This window comes from Thermobia domestica, chromosome 12 (assembly GCF_964235325.1).
Source record: "Thermobia domestica chromosome 12, izTheDome1.hap1.1, whole genome shotgun sequence".
Classification (NCBI taxonomy): domain Eukaryota; kingdom Metazoa; phylum Arthropoda; class Insecta; order Zygentoma; family Lepismatidae; genus Thermobia; species Thermobia domestica.
In genome coordinates this window covers 27,855,082-27,876,009 of record NC_137465.1, presented here as the reverse complement: position 1 = coordinate 27,876,009, position 20,928 = coordinate 27,855,082, and the positions used below count along the sequence as shown (strand labels likewise).

The window sequence follows — 20,928 nt, the reverse complement described above, 5'->3', positions numbered from 1 at the left end:
TAAAAATAATGGCCACATTTTTAAGAGTCCTTTGCTCACTATAAAGAATTAAATCTAAAATAAGGAAATCCTTTGTTGGAAGTTACTGTTACGTCAAAGAATTCCTGTATTCTAAATCTACAATGAAAGAGAACCATATGTCTAGATTTAATTAAGTTCACAGGTTAAAAAAAAAAAAAAAAAAAAAAAAAAAAAAAAAAAAAAAAAAAAGACTGGATGGCAAATTAAATACAACTGCCATGCCAGCGCGCTAACCACTATCTATCAAGAATACCTACCCAACTTCTATTAGACTTATTGCATCTGAATCGCAATAGGAATTAAATTCTGGGTGAGAAAATGCGAGTGGACTGGAGATGGATCAGGAACCTATTCAATTCCTGGTTCAATCGCATTCCACCGATATTAATGTCATTCTCACTACGACTCCGGATATATATTACTTCTACCAGATGGATTGGAAGAAGAGGGAGATAATGTGATCTACGAGGGAGTACGATAATGGTTTACACTTTCTTCCTCGTTTCAGGCGCAGTTGACCACTGAAGTTGGGAATGCAGTCACAGGCACCTATGATTTTCATCTACCAATTGGCAGCGTCACTTTAAGTTTGCATCCCAATTCTAGCATTTTGTGTAGCAAACTGCGATGCGATGCCGCTTAAATAAAACGCCCATCTATTTATATACAGGGTATTACAAGAATGTGTCACAATCTTTTGGGAACAGATTCCTCATATCAAAATAAGAAAAAAAGTTAATATGGACCCGTACTCAAAAATGCATAATTCCGGAGTCATAGGGTGCCGAAAACGTGAAACAAGTGAACTTGGAAAGTTCACACCTCCACTACTATGGGACCTATCGCAGTCAGATCAAGACATCACTAAGGAACTGCTATGTGAACTATCCAAATATCCATGTTTAACCCCTTCAGTGTGGGTGGCGAGTTAACTCGTGTCTTCAAAACGCACCTGCTGTGCGGATGGCGAACATACTTGCCCATAGTATGAGTAATGTTATTCCCGACAATATTTAGCGAGTTTGCGCTCACCTAGGAACCCCAAAAGACCACACAGATAAATTGGGCTTGATCTGTTGAGGCATTCCCAAATTTTATGTAACCTAACCATATGATGATGATGATAACCATAAATACGACAATGACAAGTTATAGTAGCTAATTAGAAGCAACAAAGATCATAATACCGAAAATGTTTGTGATTGCTTGAGAGGTTCAAAAGTTATTAAAAGGTAACAAATTCCAAAGTTCTTTTTTTTTTTAAAAAAAAAAAAAAAAAACTACACCTTTTACAGCGGTTCGCACCTGAAAATTACGCACTGAAGGGGTTAAGAATGCTCCAGTACTTGCACATCAACTTTTAGAGAGGTAGGTGGAGAGTGATCAAGTACTCTCAAACAGCCTTTCTAGAAAAATATTGAAATGAAGGGCCTCAAAATTGACTTTAACTTATTATTACAGGCTTCTGGTATTTAAAAAAAAAAAGTATTCAGTCTAGACTTATAGGCCTCTTGTACGGATAAAATTGATTTTTAAGTTCTAAGATTTCGCGACACACCCCATGGTGATATGCGACATACCTGTTGAAAACCGCTACTTTATGTAGCACAACTAACACATTTTGTCTGAATATTCCCGATAACTGTTAACTAGATACGGAAACTTCAGCGCGAAACATGGGAATTCGGGACTAGCGATCAACAGGCATTGTAATGGAAAATCTGCTTTTTCTTTTCTTGATGACAATGAAAACGGTCGACAGATCATCAATAAGGATTTCGAATGTATAAATATTTGTCGCTATCCCATTTCATTCTCGATATACACACCATTACAGACATGACAACAGACAGAGTGAGTTTGCGAAACATCAATTTCTGGCGACGCTGATGCTAGGTTATCACACTGGAAATAAACCGAGAATAATGATTCCGAACCCACTAAACTGCTGGACGATTGAAGGAATTAAATTGTAGCTTCTAGACATAGGAACTTTATGATTGCAGTAAATACAAAAGGTTGTTCGCTTAAGTCCGACTATTTTTGACGGGTACTCACCTTAAAGAGATACCGCGCCGCCACCACTGATCATGTTCTATTGGACCCACAGCATTGTGGACTATTACACGGCATTAGTTTCCATTGCAGCAAGCTCCGGCGCAGGACAAGCATGGGAATTCTGTCCCACTCCTTCCTGAAAGCTTTCCATAGACCATCCAGGATCCAATGTTGAAGACATCGTTTCAACAGTTCAAATGCGCAAAAATCCATTGGACCACATCTGAGCTTTATACAGAAATGTCTTGAAACGGAATGACACGAATTCCTAATTCCTCTGCAATTTCCTAATAAGAACGTAGTGAAGTTGTGGCGGTATGACTCGAAGCCTTGTCTATATGGATCATCATCTGGTTCGCGTCCATTCCATACAATTCTGGGATGTCTCTCCGATAGATAAATATCAGAATAGATTTTTGGAAGTATCTTGCATTCACCTTCATGTTTTTGTCCACCTTGCGTATCAACAACTTACCGTCATAATCCGAATCCAATAATAACCAATAATAATACCGTCATAACTTTCCCTGCACTGACGAACGAAGTTGCTGCGCCCCTTGCCGTCAAGCTCATGGTATATGATCACCCGAATGTGACCACCAGCAGTGAGATGGATATATGATTCATCCGTACTGACAACCTTCTTCCATTTGGAACCTGCCAGGTACTTTTCAGTTTTCTACAGTTTGTCTTACGTTCGGCAATGTGATGTCGTAGCAGGTGGTGTACACGAGCCTTCTGCACACACTTCAACCTGAGGGCCACAATAGCTTTCGCAGTAGTCACCCTGAGTGTTAACCCATTCTCCCGACACTGTTTCACAATGCGTACGTACGAAAACTTACCATGAAAAAGGGCCGTTACGTAATCTTCCCAATACCGGTGAATTTTCGGCGTCATTTGATAACGCTCCTGACCAACACCACCTACAAGGTGAGACACAACACTGCTATGCCAGGTACCAGCATCGAATCGAAAATGGTCAGATATGGACAGCGAACAACCTTTTGTATTATTGATAGACATAACAGTGCAATCCATGAAAGTATAAGATATCTGCTTTTAGTTTTGTCTTTCGCTCATGTAAGCACGTAAGCACATCTAGAATTTGACTAGGTAGTAATAAATTACACTGCTCAACAAGAAATTGTTTATCTTAATGTTTTTACATTTACCGAATGATTTTGACGTGCTAATTACGAATCTGATATTAGTTTTCCTCAAATGTCGATTGTTTGGAAGGAATTTTACAAAATCGTCTTTGTTCAAGAACGCCATTTTAGAGGAAGAATTTCAGCCTTTACTCCAGAACAAACTCTTGTGGATTAATTAGCAAGTTCCGTTTCGTAACATATGCATTCTATGATTACAAATTTTGAATAAAGCATTTATTTGGAATGAAAATAACTGTCTAGGAAAATATAATTTCTTAATTTTCCCCATACTTTTACAAAAAACATTAACTTTTACTTAAGTAAAGTCAGTAAATTTCTATATGACTCCACTTGGATAGCCAGCTGCATACAGTATTGAGTAACTATAGTGGTAACTATATTATATCAGTGGCACTTGATATAATTTCACTAGGTGCTGTTTGGTAGATAAAATGTCAGCACTCATTTTGTTATGTTTGTGGATATTACACAAGCCCCAAACAACTTAAACATAACATTGTGCTTGGAACAAAGATCTGTGTTGCATATAAAGCTTACTTTCGAGTGCCCATAGGTGATCAAGACAAACATTGGGCTCCGCATGTGTGTTGCGGAAGTTGCCGATCTACATTAGAAGGTTGGTTACGGGAAACCCGAAAGTTATGCCATTTGCTATTCCTCGAATTTGGAGAAAGCCTACTGACTGCTACTTCTGTTTAGTTGACGTGACACACTATAAAAACAGAAAGAATAGGAGAAAAATAGAATACCCCAGTTTACCTTCATCCATAGCTCCAGTCCCACATAGTGACGAACTTCCTGTACCCAAACCACCAGAGATATTTTAATCGGAAGGAGAGTCAGAGGAATCTTCCGATCTTGATATTAGTTTTTCGCATGAAACCAGGAAAAAGGAACCACATTTGCTTAATCAGCAAGAACTTGATGACTTGGTAAGAGATTTAATCTTCCCAAATCAAAGGCAGAACTTCTTGCTTCACGTTTGAATGAATGGAATTTTCTGCTTCCAACATTTAAAATATCACAATATAGGAAAAGGCATACAACTATTTCACAATTCTTCAAAATGGAAGGAAGTTTGTGTTATTGTCATGACGTTAGTGGTCTATTTGAAGCTATCGGTTTCCCACATCAACCAGAGGAATGGCACCTTTTCATAGACAGTTCATCTAGAAGTTTGAAGGCAGTTCTTCTGCACAATGGAAATGTTAATCCTTTTGTACCAGTTGCACACTCAGTCCACATGAAGGAAGACTACGAAAACGTGAATTTATTATTGGAAAAGATTTAGTACCAAAAATATAAATGGTATATTTGTGGAGACTTTAAGATGATCGGTTTTCTTCTAGGTTTGCAGAGTGGCTATACTAAATATTCGTGTTTTCTTTGCCTTTGGGATAGCAGAGCTACTGACCGTCATTATACACTTACGGTGTGGCCAGAAAGGAAACATTTACTTCTTGGCACTCACAATGTCATACATTGAAAGGGACAAAATCTTACTACCACCACTCCACATAAAATTAGGACTTGTAAAACAGTTTGTTAGAGCATTAGATCCACATTCTGCAGCTCTTTCTTACATAAGACAAATGTTTCCACAGTTAACTGACGCTAAAGTCACAGCTGGCATATTTACTGGGCCACAGATACGTGTGATGCTTCAGTCTGAAGAACTTCAGAATAGAATGACTCGAGAGGAAAAAAGTGCTTGAGAAGCTTTTAGGGCGGTAGTGCAAGGTTTCCTTGGTAAAAATAGGAGTAAAAATTATAGGGAGTTAATAGACTCTTTGATTGACCTATATCGTAATTTGGGTTGTAGAATGTCGTTGAAATTCCATTTTTTGTTTTCCCATCTTGATTTTTCCGTCCAAATTTAGCAGATGTGAGTGAAGAACATGGTGAACGCTTTCATCAAGACATTGAACAAACAGAAAGAAGATACCAAGGACGCTGGGACACTGCGATGATGGGAGATTACATTTGGACATTGATTTCTGATGACAAATCAGCTTCGCACAAGCGAAAAAGCAATCGTGCTCATTTTAAAAATGTTCTGCATTATGTGCTTGGAGTGAAAATGGATATATTTTTGCTAAGCGTTTTTTTTTTATTTTGTACGCTGTGTTCGTACTCCATAGTGACTATGTTAATTCTGCATAATTTCTTCAGTGAAGCATATTGTAAGATAACAATTAGCTCTAAATTTCTCGATAAAAATCAGAATCGGACCAAAACTGCGGCTTATATAGACTAGCCATTAAATATATACTTCTGCGTACGAAAAGTATTAGAAAGGTAATATATTTTAGTTGAAAATAGAGGTTAGGAACTATTACACGGAAATGAAAAATGACTTTTTTCATTTTTCTTTGTCAAGTTCCAGTTGATTTCATAACCAAATTTCTAATTTTGTCTCCAACATTTTGTGTCGTCTCGTGTATATCAATTTAAAACTTACAGAATCAATTTTTGATCAATAAATATCTGATGTAATTTGACTAACTATACAAACAGTGTTACCAACTCTAGAAATAAAAAATAATTAATTTTTAGGAAAAATTAAGAATTTTCTCAAAATTTGTTGAATAAATTTTCTTTGGCATGTAATATTGCAAATAAACTTACACAGTTTAAAAGCCTATTCCTTTGCTTAAAAAGCAAGGCATAATCGGTTGTGTTAGGGCAAATGGTTTCTTAGTTATTACGCTTTAACGAAAAATGGAGGAAAAAATCGACAAATTATCCGATTTCTAAAGGTTAAAGACGAATTTTAAGGCGATTTTCGACATTTCGGGAAAACTAACGTTATGCACGTTATTAGTACCACCCAACGATATTTAAAAAAGAAAAGAAATCAGATAAACATAAAGTTGGTCAAAATTTGTTACCCAGTGTATCAGCATTTATTACGCAAATATTACGTTTACATTGTTTTTCTTAGTGTGTAAGGTTACGGTTGAAAGCCACAATTACTTGCTAAGGAAAGAAAATAACATACGAAAAACAACTACGTTTTTTCATGGAACTTACTGATTAAAAAAAAAAAAAAAAGCGTATTTATTACTTTCCCATAGCGCAGCTGCAAATCAACTCTCATAATTACATTAGGTATATCATATTCAGAAATGAAGTATTTTGTGTATAGAAGTGGTGATGTATATTTATATCAGACAAGAAACTACGAAATAAAGAGCGTAGGACAACTTACCTGGTCAAAATTCGTCTCTCGAATGGAGAACGTCTGTTCATGAGACGGTGAAGCTGGGTTGGAACGATCACTACGCGATGAGCAGGAACTTGCTTGACTTCCAGCACTACTACCAGAATCAGAGTCGGAGCCACTCCAGCTACAACTGTCACTGTCTGAGCCCTGAACAAAACAGAAAATGTATTTAGATTCACTGGTCTTTCAAATCGGATAAATGTATATCATACCAAGAAAGACTTCTTTCAGCAGTGTGTTCTTTTACTAGATTATAATATTTCAAGTAAAAAGCCACGGAAAACATAACACATTGCCTTTCAATATATATATATATATATATCTTACAAAGCATTCACACTGAATTCAATGTAATATTTCTCACAAATCTTATGATAATGTCATCACTTACGACATTCCCATAGAATACAATTTTTAAGTATTCATGCATATGCATATGAAAATGAAAAGCAAATGAAATATGCAGAAACTGCGGGAACTATATTTTAATCAGAACACGTACCCTATGTTCAAATATTGTTTCTATACCTACAAACTCATGGTTAAAAACTGTAAATAGCATGTATATCAATTAAGATAATGGTAACTGCAAGATGAAGTAACTGAAGAGAGTTAATATGGGAGGTAGGGCATGAAATTGTAAATTATTAATAAAATCCAAGTCTATAGTATTTGTGCACGATGAAACCTAATTGAATGATTCAAATTTTAGCTGGGGACGTCAATCATAGGACCTTGCATAAGGAAAACAACTTTCCAATCTTCATATTGATTTGAGTCAGCAATTTGTAAGAATGAAAAATAATCTACCCGGTGTGATTCCGTAAAATGAACTGTAAGGACTTGTGAGAAACAAGGGTGTTATCTCATGTAATTGTCATGATAATTACAAATCCATTCTTCGTTGCCTAAAGGGGAACCATTTTAAAATGATGTAGAAAGAATATAAGGACTACCTAGTACCAGTGGCTTTCCAAGTAATGATAATAATAATAAAGTTACACTAACCAGCATGAAAAAGTTTGCAACAGCTTTTAAATTCACTTCATTTTTACGGAAACGACATAGGGCGCCGCTAGCAAGCTATCACCATCCTTTTCACTTATCTTTCTTTATCTTCCTTTTTCCTCGATAATTCTGCCCATCATACAACAAAAACATTTTATATTCCTTCAGCATATGTAAGCGTCTATATTATATCAGCCATATAGTTATGATATTTCATCTAAATTAACTATGTAGCTGTAAGCGCAGACAAGAGAAAAATGTTTATAATAGATTATTATGTAGGGTAAGTATATAACTAGAAATGTTTTGCTTACAACTGGTTATAAACATAAAGCACTCACTTTTCTGAAAATGATATGTTTCCCTTATCTCAGTGCCGTATTCACGACTGACTTAACTGAAAGCTTTTTATTATTATTATTATTATTATTATTATTATTATTTTATAAGTGACTAAAGCGTTGGACTCACGTTCGCATAGTCCCAGGTTCGATTCCCGACCAATGCCTCCCAATTTTTGGCATCCACCCAGTGTTGTGAGGCAAACTACGGAGTCACGTTAATAAAAGACGTGACAGCCACTAGGCCCAGAAAGCTCCTGATCCGCCTGTGACATTGTAGTCAGCTTGCCACAACATTTCAGTCGCCATGGAGCTTTGGTCAGCAGAGCATCGATCATTTATCTTAAAAATGTGTTTTTAAAAATAACTGACTGCTAGCGTACATTTGGACGACAATTCAACATTCATCAGAACTAGTGTTCCAATCCGCAATACCATAGTGTTGTGAGTTAGAAAATTTCAAGGAACAGCTTAAGCCGTAATGAGATCTTCAAGGAAACCGAATACCGTTCGAACTCCAGAGAATATTTACACGTGTACGTCGCTCCGTTCTGCGAAGTTTACGGGACCTGCAATTCCTGACCGCTCCTTACTCAAAAATTTCATATAGACCTCAGTTTTCACTCTCACAAACCTGTTGTGGGTGCAACAATTGAGTGTTATGAATAAGAAAATTCGCTCTTTTCGTTGCAATGACATTACTTAAATGTTGCAAGCAAACCATTTTCTGTTACAGTTTAATTCGAAAATTAAAATATTCTACGTGAATTTTGACTGAGCTGGGAACCAAACTTAGGACTCTAATCTACTGTGTCGGTGCGCTAACACTACACTATCCAATCCTCTCCATGAACAACCATCTACATTTTCACTCTTAGGATCGGTGCTCATACTTCGATAAGAGATGTGGTGTAAGAGGAATCGGAATATCGAATTTAATAATTATAGATGTTCATTAAGACAAGACACTAATTTGTCCAAGCATAACTAGAGTTGTGGTACACTCCATGTGGTCTGAAAGTACGAGCAATTTTCATTGAGTTTTCACTTGTACAGAATGTGGTTTAAGGAAAATCAGTTGATTTCTTTTATTTTATCCTATACGTTTCTCTACAGAGTCCGGCAGGAAAACATGGTTTTCAAGTTGAAATTGAAACGACTGATTATACAAATTGTATTTTTGATTTCCGAATTAAACTATAGCTCAAAACGTTTTGCTTGTAACATTTACGTAATGTCATTGCAAACAACGACTGCGAATTTTCTTACTTATGGCACTCAACTATTGCACCACAACAGGTTTGTGTGGGTGGAAATTAAGTCCATATGAAATATTCTACGTAAGGAACGGTCAAGAATTGCAAGAAGAATAGCATGTTTTATTGCAGGTCCCGTATACTTCGCAGAACAGTGACGCACACGGTTAAATATTCTCTGGAGTTCGAACTGTACGTGGTTTTGCTTGGAAGATTTCATCATGACTCAAGCTGTTCCTTGAAATTTTCTAACCCACAACACTATGGTATTGCGAATTGGAACATGGCAGTCCTGATGAATGTTGAATTGCCATCGAAAAGTAAGCTAGCACTCATTCACTTTAAAAAAGAATGAATGAATGATCGATGTTCTGCGTTGTAGCATGCTGGCTACAATGTTACACTCAACCTCAACAATCACATCTGTGCAGAATTTTATATACAGGCTATATATAAAATAAATAAAAACTAACCAACCACTGGCATTACAGCCCTTACAGAGTGAAACGCTCCAAAAATCTGTTAGCGACCAGCTGAACAACGCATTTCTAACTATATCTCCAAATATATATTTGACGATTCTTATCATTTGTGTAAGTTTGACTTAAAAGGTTAGAGACATCCTGTATATAGAAACGCGAATTGTGAATCAAAAGACTAATCGTACACTAAAATATAGATTGTGAAAAATTTTGCATTATAACCTGAAAATGAAGTACTAAATCTATAATTTCAATATTGTGTTTAACACTGCTGTTTTTTCTTAACAGCTTGTTACTGTTCTTTTGCTGCAAAACCACACCAAAAGAATTCCCTAAAAGATATGTCCATTCTCGCAATCCAGTTTAAAAGCTTTTAAGCGGGAAATTTACAAGATACTGAGAGAGAAATACAATTTTGGGTACTAGTCGTGTGAGGCTGAGAGCTATCTACCTCAGTGTCACTTCCTGATCCATTGGCACTTTCTGAATCACTATCAGAATCTGTATCTGATTCATCATCATCATCGTCGTCATCATCATCATCGCCATCCTTATCATCATCATCTTGTTCATCATCATCGTCTTCCTCTTCCTCTTCATCATCAACGTCCTTGTCTTGACGCTCTTTGCGGTCATTTGATTTCTTCCTCTCGCTCCAATTCTCTTCCCCCAGAGCACTCCAGTTCTCAGGAATTGTGCTCAGAGGAACCTTCGAAGTTGGCAGAGGAGTAGTAGGAGAACCCTAAAAGAAACAAGTATACGGTAACGAATTACTACGATTTCATTATAAATTACTGACAAAATTATTAATAAAAGCTACTTTCTCAAAAAGTACTGCTTTGCACTTCTGTAGTGAACAATAGGCAATATACAGAAAAGAAAAGATTGCGTTAGAGAACATGAATGGTGATTAATTTACACGTTGCAATAAGTACCTTCAAGTTTGTAGTAAGTTTCTCGACAGTGTAAATAGTTGAGTGAAAAGTGAAGGTGCCAATCATGTTATTACAATTTCCTTCGAAAGTCTTCATGTCGGGAGTTGAATCCTAATTCATTAGAATGAAAAAGCTATCGTATCCGGTCTTTCTATTTGGTCTAGGAATTAATTCGTGCGGTTGGTACGCACACATTGAAGCTGTAGTACAAACACAAAATACATAAATACCTTAAGAAAAATATTGTCCATCGCTAGCCACCACTTTCGCCCATCTGTCAGGCAATGTACGGATTCCGTGGCGAAAGAAGTCCTCATCCTTGGAAGCGATCCAGTCAGAGACCCATGTTTCGATATCTTCTGAAGAAGTAAACCGCTGTCCAATCAAATCGTTGTTCATGCAATCGAACAAGTAGTAGTCCGAAGGAGCAACGTCTGGTGAATACGGCGGGTGGGGTAAAACTTCCCATCCGACATTTTCTAAATAGGTTTTGACCGGTTTTGCGACATGTGGGCGAGCGTTATCATGTTGAACAATAAGTTTATCATGCCTGTTCTCCCATTCTGGTCGTGTTCTGGCCAGAGCTTGCTTCAAACGCATTAACTGTCGTCGATAACGTTCTCCATTCATAGTTTCACCCGGTTGCAGCAGCTCATAGTACACCACACCTTTCATATCCCACCATATGCACAGCATAACCTTTGCACAGTGAATATCTCGTTTTGGTTGTGATGGACCTGGTTCACCTGGTTTCACCCAGGCCTTTTTTCGTTTAGGGTTCTCGTAATGGATCCACTTCTCATCACCCGTAATAATTCGATGCAGAAACCCCTTTCTGCTCTGTCTTTGAAGCAGCAATTCGCAAATGGTTTTTCGTCTTTCAACGTCTCTGTCTTTCAATTCATGTGGAACCCAATGTGACATCTTTTGAATCATTCCCATGGCTTTCAAGCGTTTGGAGACTGTTGTTTGATCAACGCCTAATGCTGCTGCAAGTTGTTCCTGCGTTTGACACGAATCCTGCTCGAGCAATGCTGTCAATTCTTCGTCTTGAAATTTTTTTGGCTGTCCAGCTCGCTCTTGGTCTGCCAAGCCGAAATCACCACTTCTAAACCGTGCAAACCACTTCTGACACGTTCGCTCAGCTAGAGCATGGTCACCATACACTTCCACCAAAATACGATGACTTTCAGTCGCACTTTTCTGCATGTTAAAGTAATGCAGCAGGACACCCCGCAAAAACACTTTATCAGGCACAAATTGCGCCATGTTCACTTAACTACAAACTGGTGTTGTTGACGCTTTAATCCACTGCCCTATACTACGAACGATACGCGATGACAGGGGTTTGCAACACATGTGTGGATACACGGAACTGTGGGACGCTCCGTTCGTTGCGCCATCTCTTGTCCACCCGCACGAATTAATTCCTAGACCAAATATAAACAACGAAGACTTTCTTTTAAACTTTTACTTCATCATAGTATAGTATAGTTTTCGACGATATGTTTGTGTGAGTAACTTTAGCGTCCTTTCAGCGCTATAGCTATTTGAGACACAGACCTACAGTTTAACCAGAATCCGAACTCCTAGAAAACTTTAATGCTCTCCCACCACGTACCGAAGCTGGGACCACGAGCAGTGAAGGCGGAGTGCGCAAGCGATCACACCAGTAGAGAAGGCTAAAATACCTGATGTTGACGCATTATATAGACGTCAAATATTGCTCTTTTAAACTTTTTTTCTATGTAAGTGTTATGTACAACACTTGAATACTCGAATGAAATCCAGCAGATTATTGTGTTTTTGTGTCTTTACTCAACACCGAGGCTAAGAAGGGATAGACATATCATTAAGGTGGGCTTCCAACCATGACCGAGCCTTGAATTCGGTACGTTCGTGGATGTACAGACGCTGTACGGGACCACGCCACTGGCTCTGGCTACAGCCGATTGATTTTTTTTTTTTTTTTTTTTTTTTTTTTTTTGTAATTTGCTCGAAAATTGCCTATCTATTTCCTAGTATTATTTTTATGTTGGTTGATACCGACGCATTAAAATATTCTGTACGATGAGAAATTTATTACAACTTCGTGGCCGATACGATATATTCACATATGGAAAATGCTCAATTAGAATTTCTATACATTAGTCTGAACTCTACACAACTTCTCATCAAACCGACATAGGAAACTACAACTAAGAACAGTAGAGGGTTCCTGGATCTCACCAATTCATAACAGGAAAAATGGACGTGAAGCCTATGTAGGTCCTCTGGTATTCTGAGAAGATACAGCAGGCAGCCACTACATATGCAAATTTGGCTTACTCAAATAAAATGAAAGATAATATTTGCAAGAATTTCTTTAAGAATCTCAAAACTATGTTCAAATGACAATGACAAAATAACTGAAATAAAGTTTTTAATAAACATATAAAGAACTTCACCGTCGTTACGAAGTATAGTAGCTCCTCTTAAGGTATTTATGGAAATGCCCATATCAAGCTTAAATCCTGTTCTGTGTTACAAAGTTACAGCATGAGTGTGTGTTACCTTTCGTACTCTCACATGGGGCGTCACAGTGACTGCGTTAGGAGCGCCGTCCTGTTAGTTACAGCGAGCCGAACAATCTTTGTATCCATGTGACTCTCGGTGCTTCACGAGAGGACTTGGCGGGAACATCTGCTGTGGATATGTTTTGTTACCTATTACGTACATCACTGATGAACCTGTGACACACGGACGCCAAATCCACGGATAGATCATTTGCCCTCTCACAGAGTTACTATTACACCAGGCTTGAAGTCACTTAATTCGACAATACGCGATCGAAAGCATTACAGACACAGATTCCGATCCATAGATACTATTGGCAGAACGCTCTCTACAAAAAGTAAATCAGCCAACTCTTTACAGTGATCAGTGTACTGGAACATTCAAACTAAGATCAGCATGCGCTCTAGAAACACACACACACTGCGGCGATTCCGGAAGTAGTATTTTCCATTCTTATATTACTCTATTCCTTTTACAGTGCGTCAATTAATTCCGTGAGAGGAGGGAGGCAGATATCTGAGCCAGATTTGTGTTCCCAAAACGAATCAGAGGTGTTCAATTATGTTCATATCCAGGTATTGGGCGGGCCAGTTACCGGTAATATGTTCAATTTCCTCCCTATGTTCCTCAAACCAAGCCGCAACAGTTCCACCTGTGTGTATGGGGGCATTATCATCTTGAAATATGGCACCATTACCCGGAAACATCTGGACTATAGCATACATGATCCCCTAAAATAGCTACGTAATCATATCTAGTGAACGACAGTACAAGACTCACTGAAAATCACGATTCTGTGACCCATAGCCTCACAAAGCCGCCTCCATGATTTACGGTTGAGTGGTAACATTACAGATTGTACGTCTGTTTGAGAGTGCGCCACACAAAGATTGTCCATGGCTTGAAATAAGGTGAACGATGACTTATATCCGACCATATAACACATTTCTAGTCATCAACGGTCCATGCTGCACGTTCACGACACACTGGCGTTGAACTTAATTGTTATGGTCTTTTATCAGTGACTTCGCTCGTAAAACCCGATCCCGTACGTCCATGTCATGAAATTGTAATTGTCGACATAGGCTGTAAAAGATGTTGCTTGACTTTCTCCGTCACCTGACCGCAGTAGCACGACAATTCCGAATGACAATCAGCTATAAAGCTCGACAGCACCTGCACTTAAGGGTTTTCTTTCGACCACTGTTCCTCTTCGCCCATGTAGGTTTTGCCGTCAGTTTTGTAAGGAAGTCATCATCTTGGATACTGCTCCTTGCAACACACTTAATAGATTTGATAATTTCGTCACTCTCGCACCACACAACGAGAGAGCCAACAAATCGTCCCTTTTTGGAAATCAAAGGTTGTCCTTTTTTACACTTTCATCGTTTGTTTAGTTTACTGCACATAGCTGTTCTGCTGTTTCTCACGTAGTATGAGTTCGTTCTAATACACCACCAGCAAGTCCGGTACTGCGGTTGCCGCCTTAGCCATAGTCCTAAGTATTAGTTTCTTCTACACATACATTCACATTTAACATACTTATTTACATTAGATGTATTCAACATGCTCAATAAAAGGCGAGAAACACTGAACATTTAGTACTGAATATTTTCGCAATTCTCAGTGCATAGTTTCTTGCATGTTTTAACGTTTATAGTGCATGTCTCGAAGTCTAATGATCACTTCTTGAAGATTTCAGACTTTTTCCCTCTGTTGGTTGGGTTTTTCATTTTCCTTTTTTTTTTTATTATTATTTTTTTCATTGCAACACAATGTTATGTAAGTTATCTGTGAAGTCCTGTATCTCCGACATATGCAATGTCACTATTCATATGAGCAAAATTTAGCTTACTTTCTGTTCCCAAAGACCAGCTGACAGGCCTTTCAAGAAAAGGCACATTGCTTTTGCATATGGTCAAGTCTTCAATCTCTCTATACAAAAGACAATCTAAGTAACTGACTGACTGATCAACGCACAAGCCATACGTTCAAGCTAGAAACTTGAAATGTGGAAAATACATAGGATGGGTGGTGTAAGGTATTACTAGAAAAGGATTTTTGAAAATTAGACGAGGAAGGGGAGAAATACATGTGTAATTATTCTACTAAAATGTCGCTAACTTGGAATCTCTGATGATCAGAGACATGAAACTTGGTGTTTGGACTTTTAATCTAAAATACCGGGTTATTCCATAAGTAATGTCGTATTTTTTGCTCAATGAGGAAAAGAACGATAACTGAAACACTAACTTCAGTCAAAATAACTTTCTATCCGACTCTCCACCTGTAAACCAGTTGATTAATTTCTCGCCGTAAGAAGTTACCGGTTTCGGAAACAAAAAACTACGTCACTGTACGTCGCATGTCATCCACATCTTGCAGTGTTTTCAGAGAAAGGTGGTTTTGAAGACTGTGAAAACACAGTAGTCTGTTGATTCAATATGAATTTTTTACCAGCCACATTCCTCGATAATATCGCAGGTTCTTCTTGTCATGTGTGGGCGCTCGTTAACACCATGGATGGAAACACTCTTGCGATGAACCAGACCAGCACGTTTCTCCAACAATGCAGTCATTACACATTCAAGCTGCTAACAGGAGACATCGGGATTGATTGTCTGGTTACGTGGAAAGAACTCAAAACGGATTATCGAACCAAACACTGAACATCACCTTTCAAGGGTGCATTTGATTCTATTTCGATTTTGTTCTATTTTGGTATATATATCAAATATCCCCTTTAAATATCCACTGATGTTTGCATATGATGCTGTGGTAGAGGACACACTTCCCATCCTCTGTCACCATTCTATCTAGAAATGGCTCACGTTTCTGACAGGTGAGCAAGGAACTGTAGATGTCCACTCGCTGCAGCTTCTGTTGAGAGACTAACGCAAGGGATACCCATTTATCGAGTTCCGATGCGTATGAAGGTCCTGCAGATACCACGAAGGTCGATGGGTGACAAGGAGTTTGTTAGCCAGTTTTTTATCAGTTTGTATTGGATTTACCTTCACCGCTGTCTAGCACCATTGGTCTCTCTTCTTGTGCCCTATTGGTGATGCTTGTGTCCCCAGACAGAAACGTCCGGAATCACCTTTGGCTTTTCTACACATCCACAACACCCCGACCATACACGACACTGAGGCTTTGTGCCACTACGATGGCTGAATGTCCTTGGTGAAATTCATAGCATGACATGGCGTATGTGATCTTGCGCTATGATCAAACAAGCCACAATTCCAAAACGTGGAGTAGACCGTAGTTCTTCCTCACAATGAAGTACCCTACGACAAAGCTATGACATATCATCTACTTCAGTAACTCGCTTATCACACAGGATCATTGCAGCGATAACCGAAAAAACGATGAGATAAGCTGATAAAGCGGTGTATCAGCATTTTCAGATGTTTGACGTAAAAATAGAAGAAGGGATGAGGAGCATCCCGAAGATACCCACACGAAAATTCGAATTTTGTGTAAGACTTCGAATTAGACAAAGTGTATTGATATTTTACTGATGAAATTAGACAATATTGGGACCAAGTTCTAGTTGACAAATGATTAAAAAACCTGTTCTCTTCTCTAAACGAGATCTCTTTGCCTCCATGACTACCATTACTGTCAATGAAGTGAACTTCCCTTCTTTTCACAAAAAGGCCAAATTTGCCTTCTCAATCAATGCAATTCTGACGAATTATCCTAATTGCTAAGTATTTTAGCTACATCCTTGTGTTTCTGTTTCATACATCTAAAAGTAATTCTTCTTTCGCCTTTCCTGATGATTCACCCCAAGTCGTGTCTAAACACATCGACCGGTAATTTTACTTTCTTGAAAATCACTGAGATGAGAATATTTACCTTATTATGATTTTATTCAAATTGGCTTTCCGAATAGCTGATTTCTATTCTTAGTGTTATAATTAACCTTACCTTTATAGCTTCCATATCAACTGTTGACGGAAGGTCTTCAGGTTCAGAATCTTCGGCTGGTCTGTGAATAACAGCACTCCATGCTGGGAGAGCAGAACTCGTCAGCAGAGGGTGGGTTGTAACTGGAGACGTTCGGTCTCCATCCCCACCACTATGAGAATACTGAAACAAGTACAAAAGCGTTAGAAGACGCATACACAAAATAATACCATCCAACATGAATTGTTTATCCTTGATTATTCTCTTTTCATGAAAAGGTTTCGTTCAAAAGCTCTAGCCATTCTAATAAATTGGAACATTCAAGATATATTTATTCTATTTAATAATTCACAACTTAGAATACTTTAAATGTTTAAGGTATGCTTCTGTTTAATATAATTATACCTTATTTTTATATACCTTTACTGCACCAACAGCTTTTCTTGTCACGTGTTACGAGAAAAAGTCTGAATTCGAATCATATATATTATAGCAATAAGACTTCTGCAAAATGCCATTGAGAACTGGAAATTGTACAACCATCAAGATAGATTGATTTAATTTTTTTTTTTTTCATAAAATCGTTGATTTAAATCAAATTTCGAAATAAATTAATTCAAAGTGAAAATAAGTGAAATTCCGTTTCTGTTTTGTTATTTCGACTATGGAAGATAATAATCATAACACCATGAGACGTAAATGTACGTACAGCACATCAAAACGAATGTTTCATGCAGAGGAAAATCCCGTTTTGAATGGGTAACGGGGTCATCCTGCTTTCTTCTCTTCGTAACATAGGGTTTATAAATCATTAACTATTCCACCGGAGAAATCCCATCGACATTAAGACGAAAAAACTTTTGTGTGCGCGTCTATTTGTTCCAAAATAATAGAGGTGTATTCCGGGAGGATCCGATCCCTCTCCGAAACTTAAAAATTTTGTGCATTTTACAGAACTTTAGGGGAAATTTACGTATTTTATACGCAGCTTTAGTGCCGCAAGCTAGTTCTGGACCGCCTGGCATTTTTAACAAATATACTGGATACCTCTCAAATATCAATAACTTTTGTGGAAAAAGTGCCATATTGATAAACGTTGGTGTACTTTTTCCTTAATGCTTAAGAAAACATTGTTTGGGACTGGAATAGGTTAACGATTGGGGATTAACCCTTTCCGGCACCCGGCTTTTTTCGACTTTCAGTCAAGCAGCTACTGCATCGTCACTATTTATCTTAGGATCATGGTTCATACCTCATTCTCTTCAGAATGAAGCTGGCTTTCGCTCATACCATATACCAGGAGCGGGAAAAATGATGTCAAAGGGAAAATTTCGGAGGGAATTTTCTTCTCGCACTTTGGGCCCCTCTGGAGCGGCCCTGTGTGAACGTAGCCATCTAAAAAAAATCTGATAAATAGTACTTGGTACACTGAATGTGTGTGCCAAATTTCAAGTTTCTATCTTGAATACTAAGGGCGGGAGAAATTTTATCAGGAATTCCCACCATGCCCTAAATTACCGTAAAACACCATGATCTCAGGTAAAAAATTTCCTGAGATATCCCTAATTACCCTAGGGCCATGTTTCGCCCATCATTCTCTTCAGCTTAGAACTGCCTTTCAGGCGGTATGACTCACGTGTCTCCATCATGTACCTAAGGCGGGAAAATCCCGAAAAAGGGATTTTTAGGATCTAAATATCCTTTTTTCAACTTTTAGCCCCCCTGGACCCCCCCTGTTTTAACGCAGAGATCTGAAAAAAAAAAAACTGATAAATTCTACTAGGTGGGCTGAAAGTTTATGCACAATTCCAATTTTCCAGGTGCAAAAGTAAGCCCGCCAAAAATTATACACCGACAATGTCCCATATTCCCGTATACAGAGGGAAATTTTTAAACATTCCCTGAGACATCCCTAATTACCCTAGGATCATGATTTGCACATCATTCTCTTCAGAATAGAACTGCCTTTCAGGCGGTACCATTCACTTGTCTCCATCATGTATCTAAGGCGAGAAAATCCCGTGAAAGGGATTTTTTGGTAAAAAATTCCCTTTTTCAACGTTTAGCCCCTCTGTACGTCCCTGTTTTAACACAGAAGTACGACAAAAAAAATCTGGTAAATACTCCTCGATGGACTGAATGTTTGTGCATAATTTCAATCTTCTAGGTGCAAAAATAAACCCGCAAAAAATAATACCGAAAATGTCCAAAATTCCCCTATACAGAAGTATATTTGGATAAAAATTCCCTGACACTTCCCTAATTACCTTAGGGTCATGTGTCGCACATCATTCTCTTCAGAATAGAACTGCCTTTCAGGCGGTACCAATCACTTGTCTCCATCATGTATCTAAGGCGGGAAAATCGCGAAGAAATGGATTTTTTGGTAAAATATCCCTTTTTTCAACTTTTTGCCCCTCTGAATCCCCCCCTGTTTTAACGCAGAAATCTGAAAAAAAAAAAACCTGGTAAATACTACTCGGTGGACTGAATGTTTGTGCAAAATTTCAATCTTCTACGTGCAAAAATAAACCCGCCAAAAAATAATGAACATAGACAATATTAAAAGAAAATATATATTTTAGAATTATGACGTCATCACATCCTATGTGTCGACGCAGGAAGGTGTGAAACCGTACGTAAGGTACCATACAATGCCTCTGGACTTGAAAAACAAAAAAACCCGGACGAAAAAGCTCAAATAGAAGAGTTATAACGCAATGTACCATGAAACACCCCGTATGGTACAGATTGTATACACCCCGTATGGGATCCCCAAAGGGTTAAGTCAAAATTTCAACCTCAATACTTTTATTTAAATGACATAATTAACATTTAATACTAATTTTCAGTTCGAGACGTGTATTATACGAGAAGAGGATGTGGTTTAAATTTAAAAAAAAATTATATTAAAAAAATCAATAATGATGTTTTATTTATTTATTTTTTTAATGATTTTCTTCCACCCTAGCAACAATATACTAACATTCCCAAGTTTTAACTCAATGCACATTGCGAAACAATGCATATACAAGATAACACTACCGATATAATTACTGCAACAATGAAATAATTTCTATAGTAATAGAATTAATGTGCATTTAATTTGATTCACTTTTCACGAAGATGTAGACATGTAGCTGATAAAAATTACTCATTACAAATTGCTACTACTTACTATAAAGGACTTTTGAAGTTAAACCACGGTATTTTACTTTCTCGGGCCTTTCAGAATACAACGATACGAATTTATTGCATGTTATATAGGGAACAACTGTTCTTACAAGTTCTTAAAATTAAAATGGGCAAATGGAATGGTATCTTACACGCAGGGTGGAAAAAAATCATGATTTTTTTAAAAAAAAATCATTTTTGTTGATTTTTTTGATTTAAATCGATTTTTTTGATTTAAATCAAATCTTTCTCCTCGTAAATTACAAGTCGCGAACTGAAGAAAAAGCATTAGGAATTAGTATTAAATGCTAATTATGCCATTTAAGTGAAAGTATTAGGGTTGAATTTTGGATGAATCCTCAATTGTTAACCTCAATTGTATTGAATCCTCAATCTCAAACAATGTCTCTTAACTCTTTTAAATTATGTTTTTTTTTTAAAAGGAAAATTATAGAATTTCAGTCAAGCAGCTACATCATCATCCCTATTTATCCTAGGATCATGGTTCATACCTCATTCTCTTCAGAATAGAACAGCTTTTGAAACGGTAACATTCAGATTTCCCTATCATGCCCCTGAAGCGGGAAATTTTGAGAGAAAATTTTTTTCTGACTTTTTTTTTTTTTTTTTTTAATTTTGATCCCCTCTGGACTCCCTTGTGTTAACGCACATATCTCAAAATGAACTGGGAAATACTAAGGGGTGTACTAAATGTGTGTATAAAATTTCAAGCTATCTTGAATAGTAAGGGCGGGGAAAATATTTAACAATGAGCTAAGAA

At 37.5% G+C, this 20,928-nt stretch overlaps 1 protein-coding gene across 5 annotated transcripts in view; it reads right to left on the bottom strand.

Moving 5' to 3' along the window:
- ash1 (histone-lysine N-methyltransferase ash1) overlaps positions 1-20,928 on the bottom strand; it is a 261,636-nt gene that overhangs the window by 218,902 nt on the left and 21,806 nt on the right. For all 5 annotated transcript variants that reach the window (XM_081733560.1, XM_081733563.1, XM_081733564.1 and 2 more), the window contains exons 5-7: positions 16,995-17,156; positions 10,019-10,309; positions 6,466-6,627 (exon numbers count right to left, since the gene is read on the bottom strand). In XM_081733560.1, the coding sequence (XP_081589686.1) occupies positions 6,466-6,627; positions 10,019-10,309; positions 16,995-17,156 (615 nt within the window). The remainder of the gene's footprint in view (positions 1-6,465; positions 6,628-10,018; positions 10,310-16,994; positions 17,157-20,928) is intronic.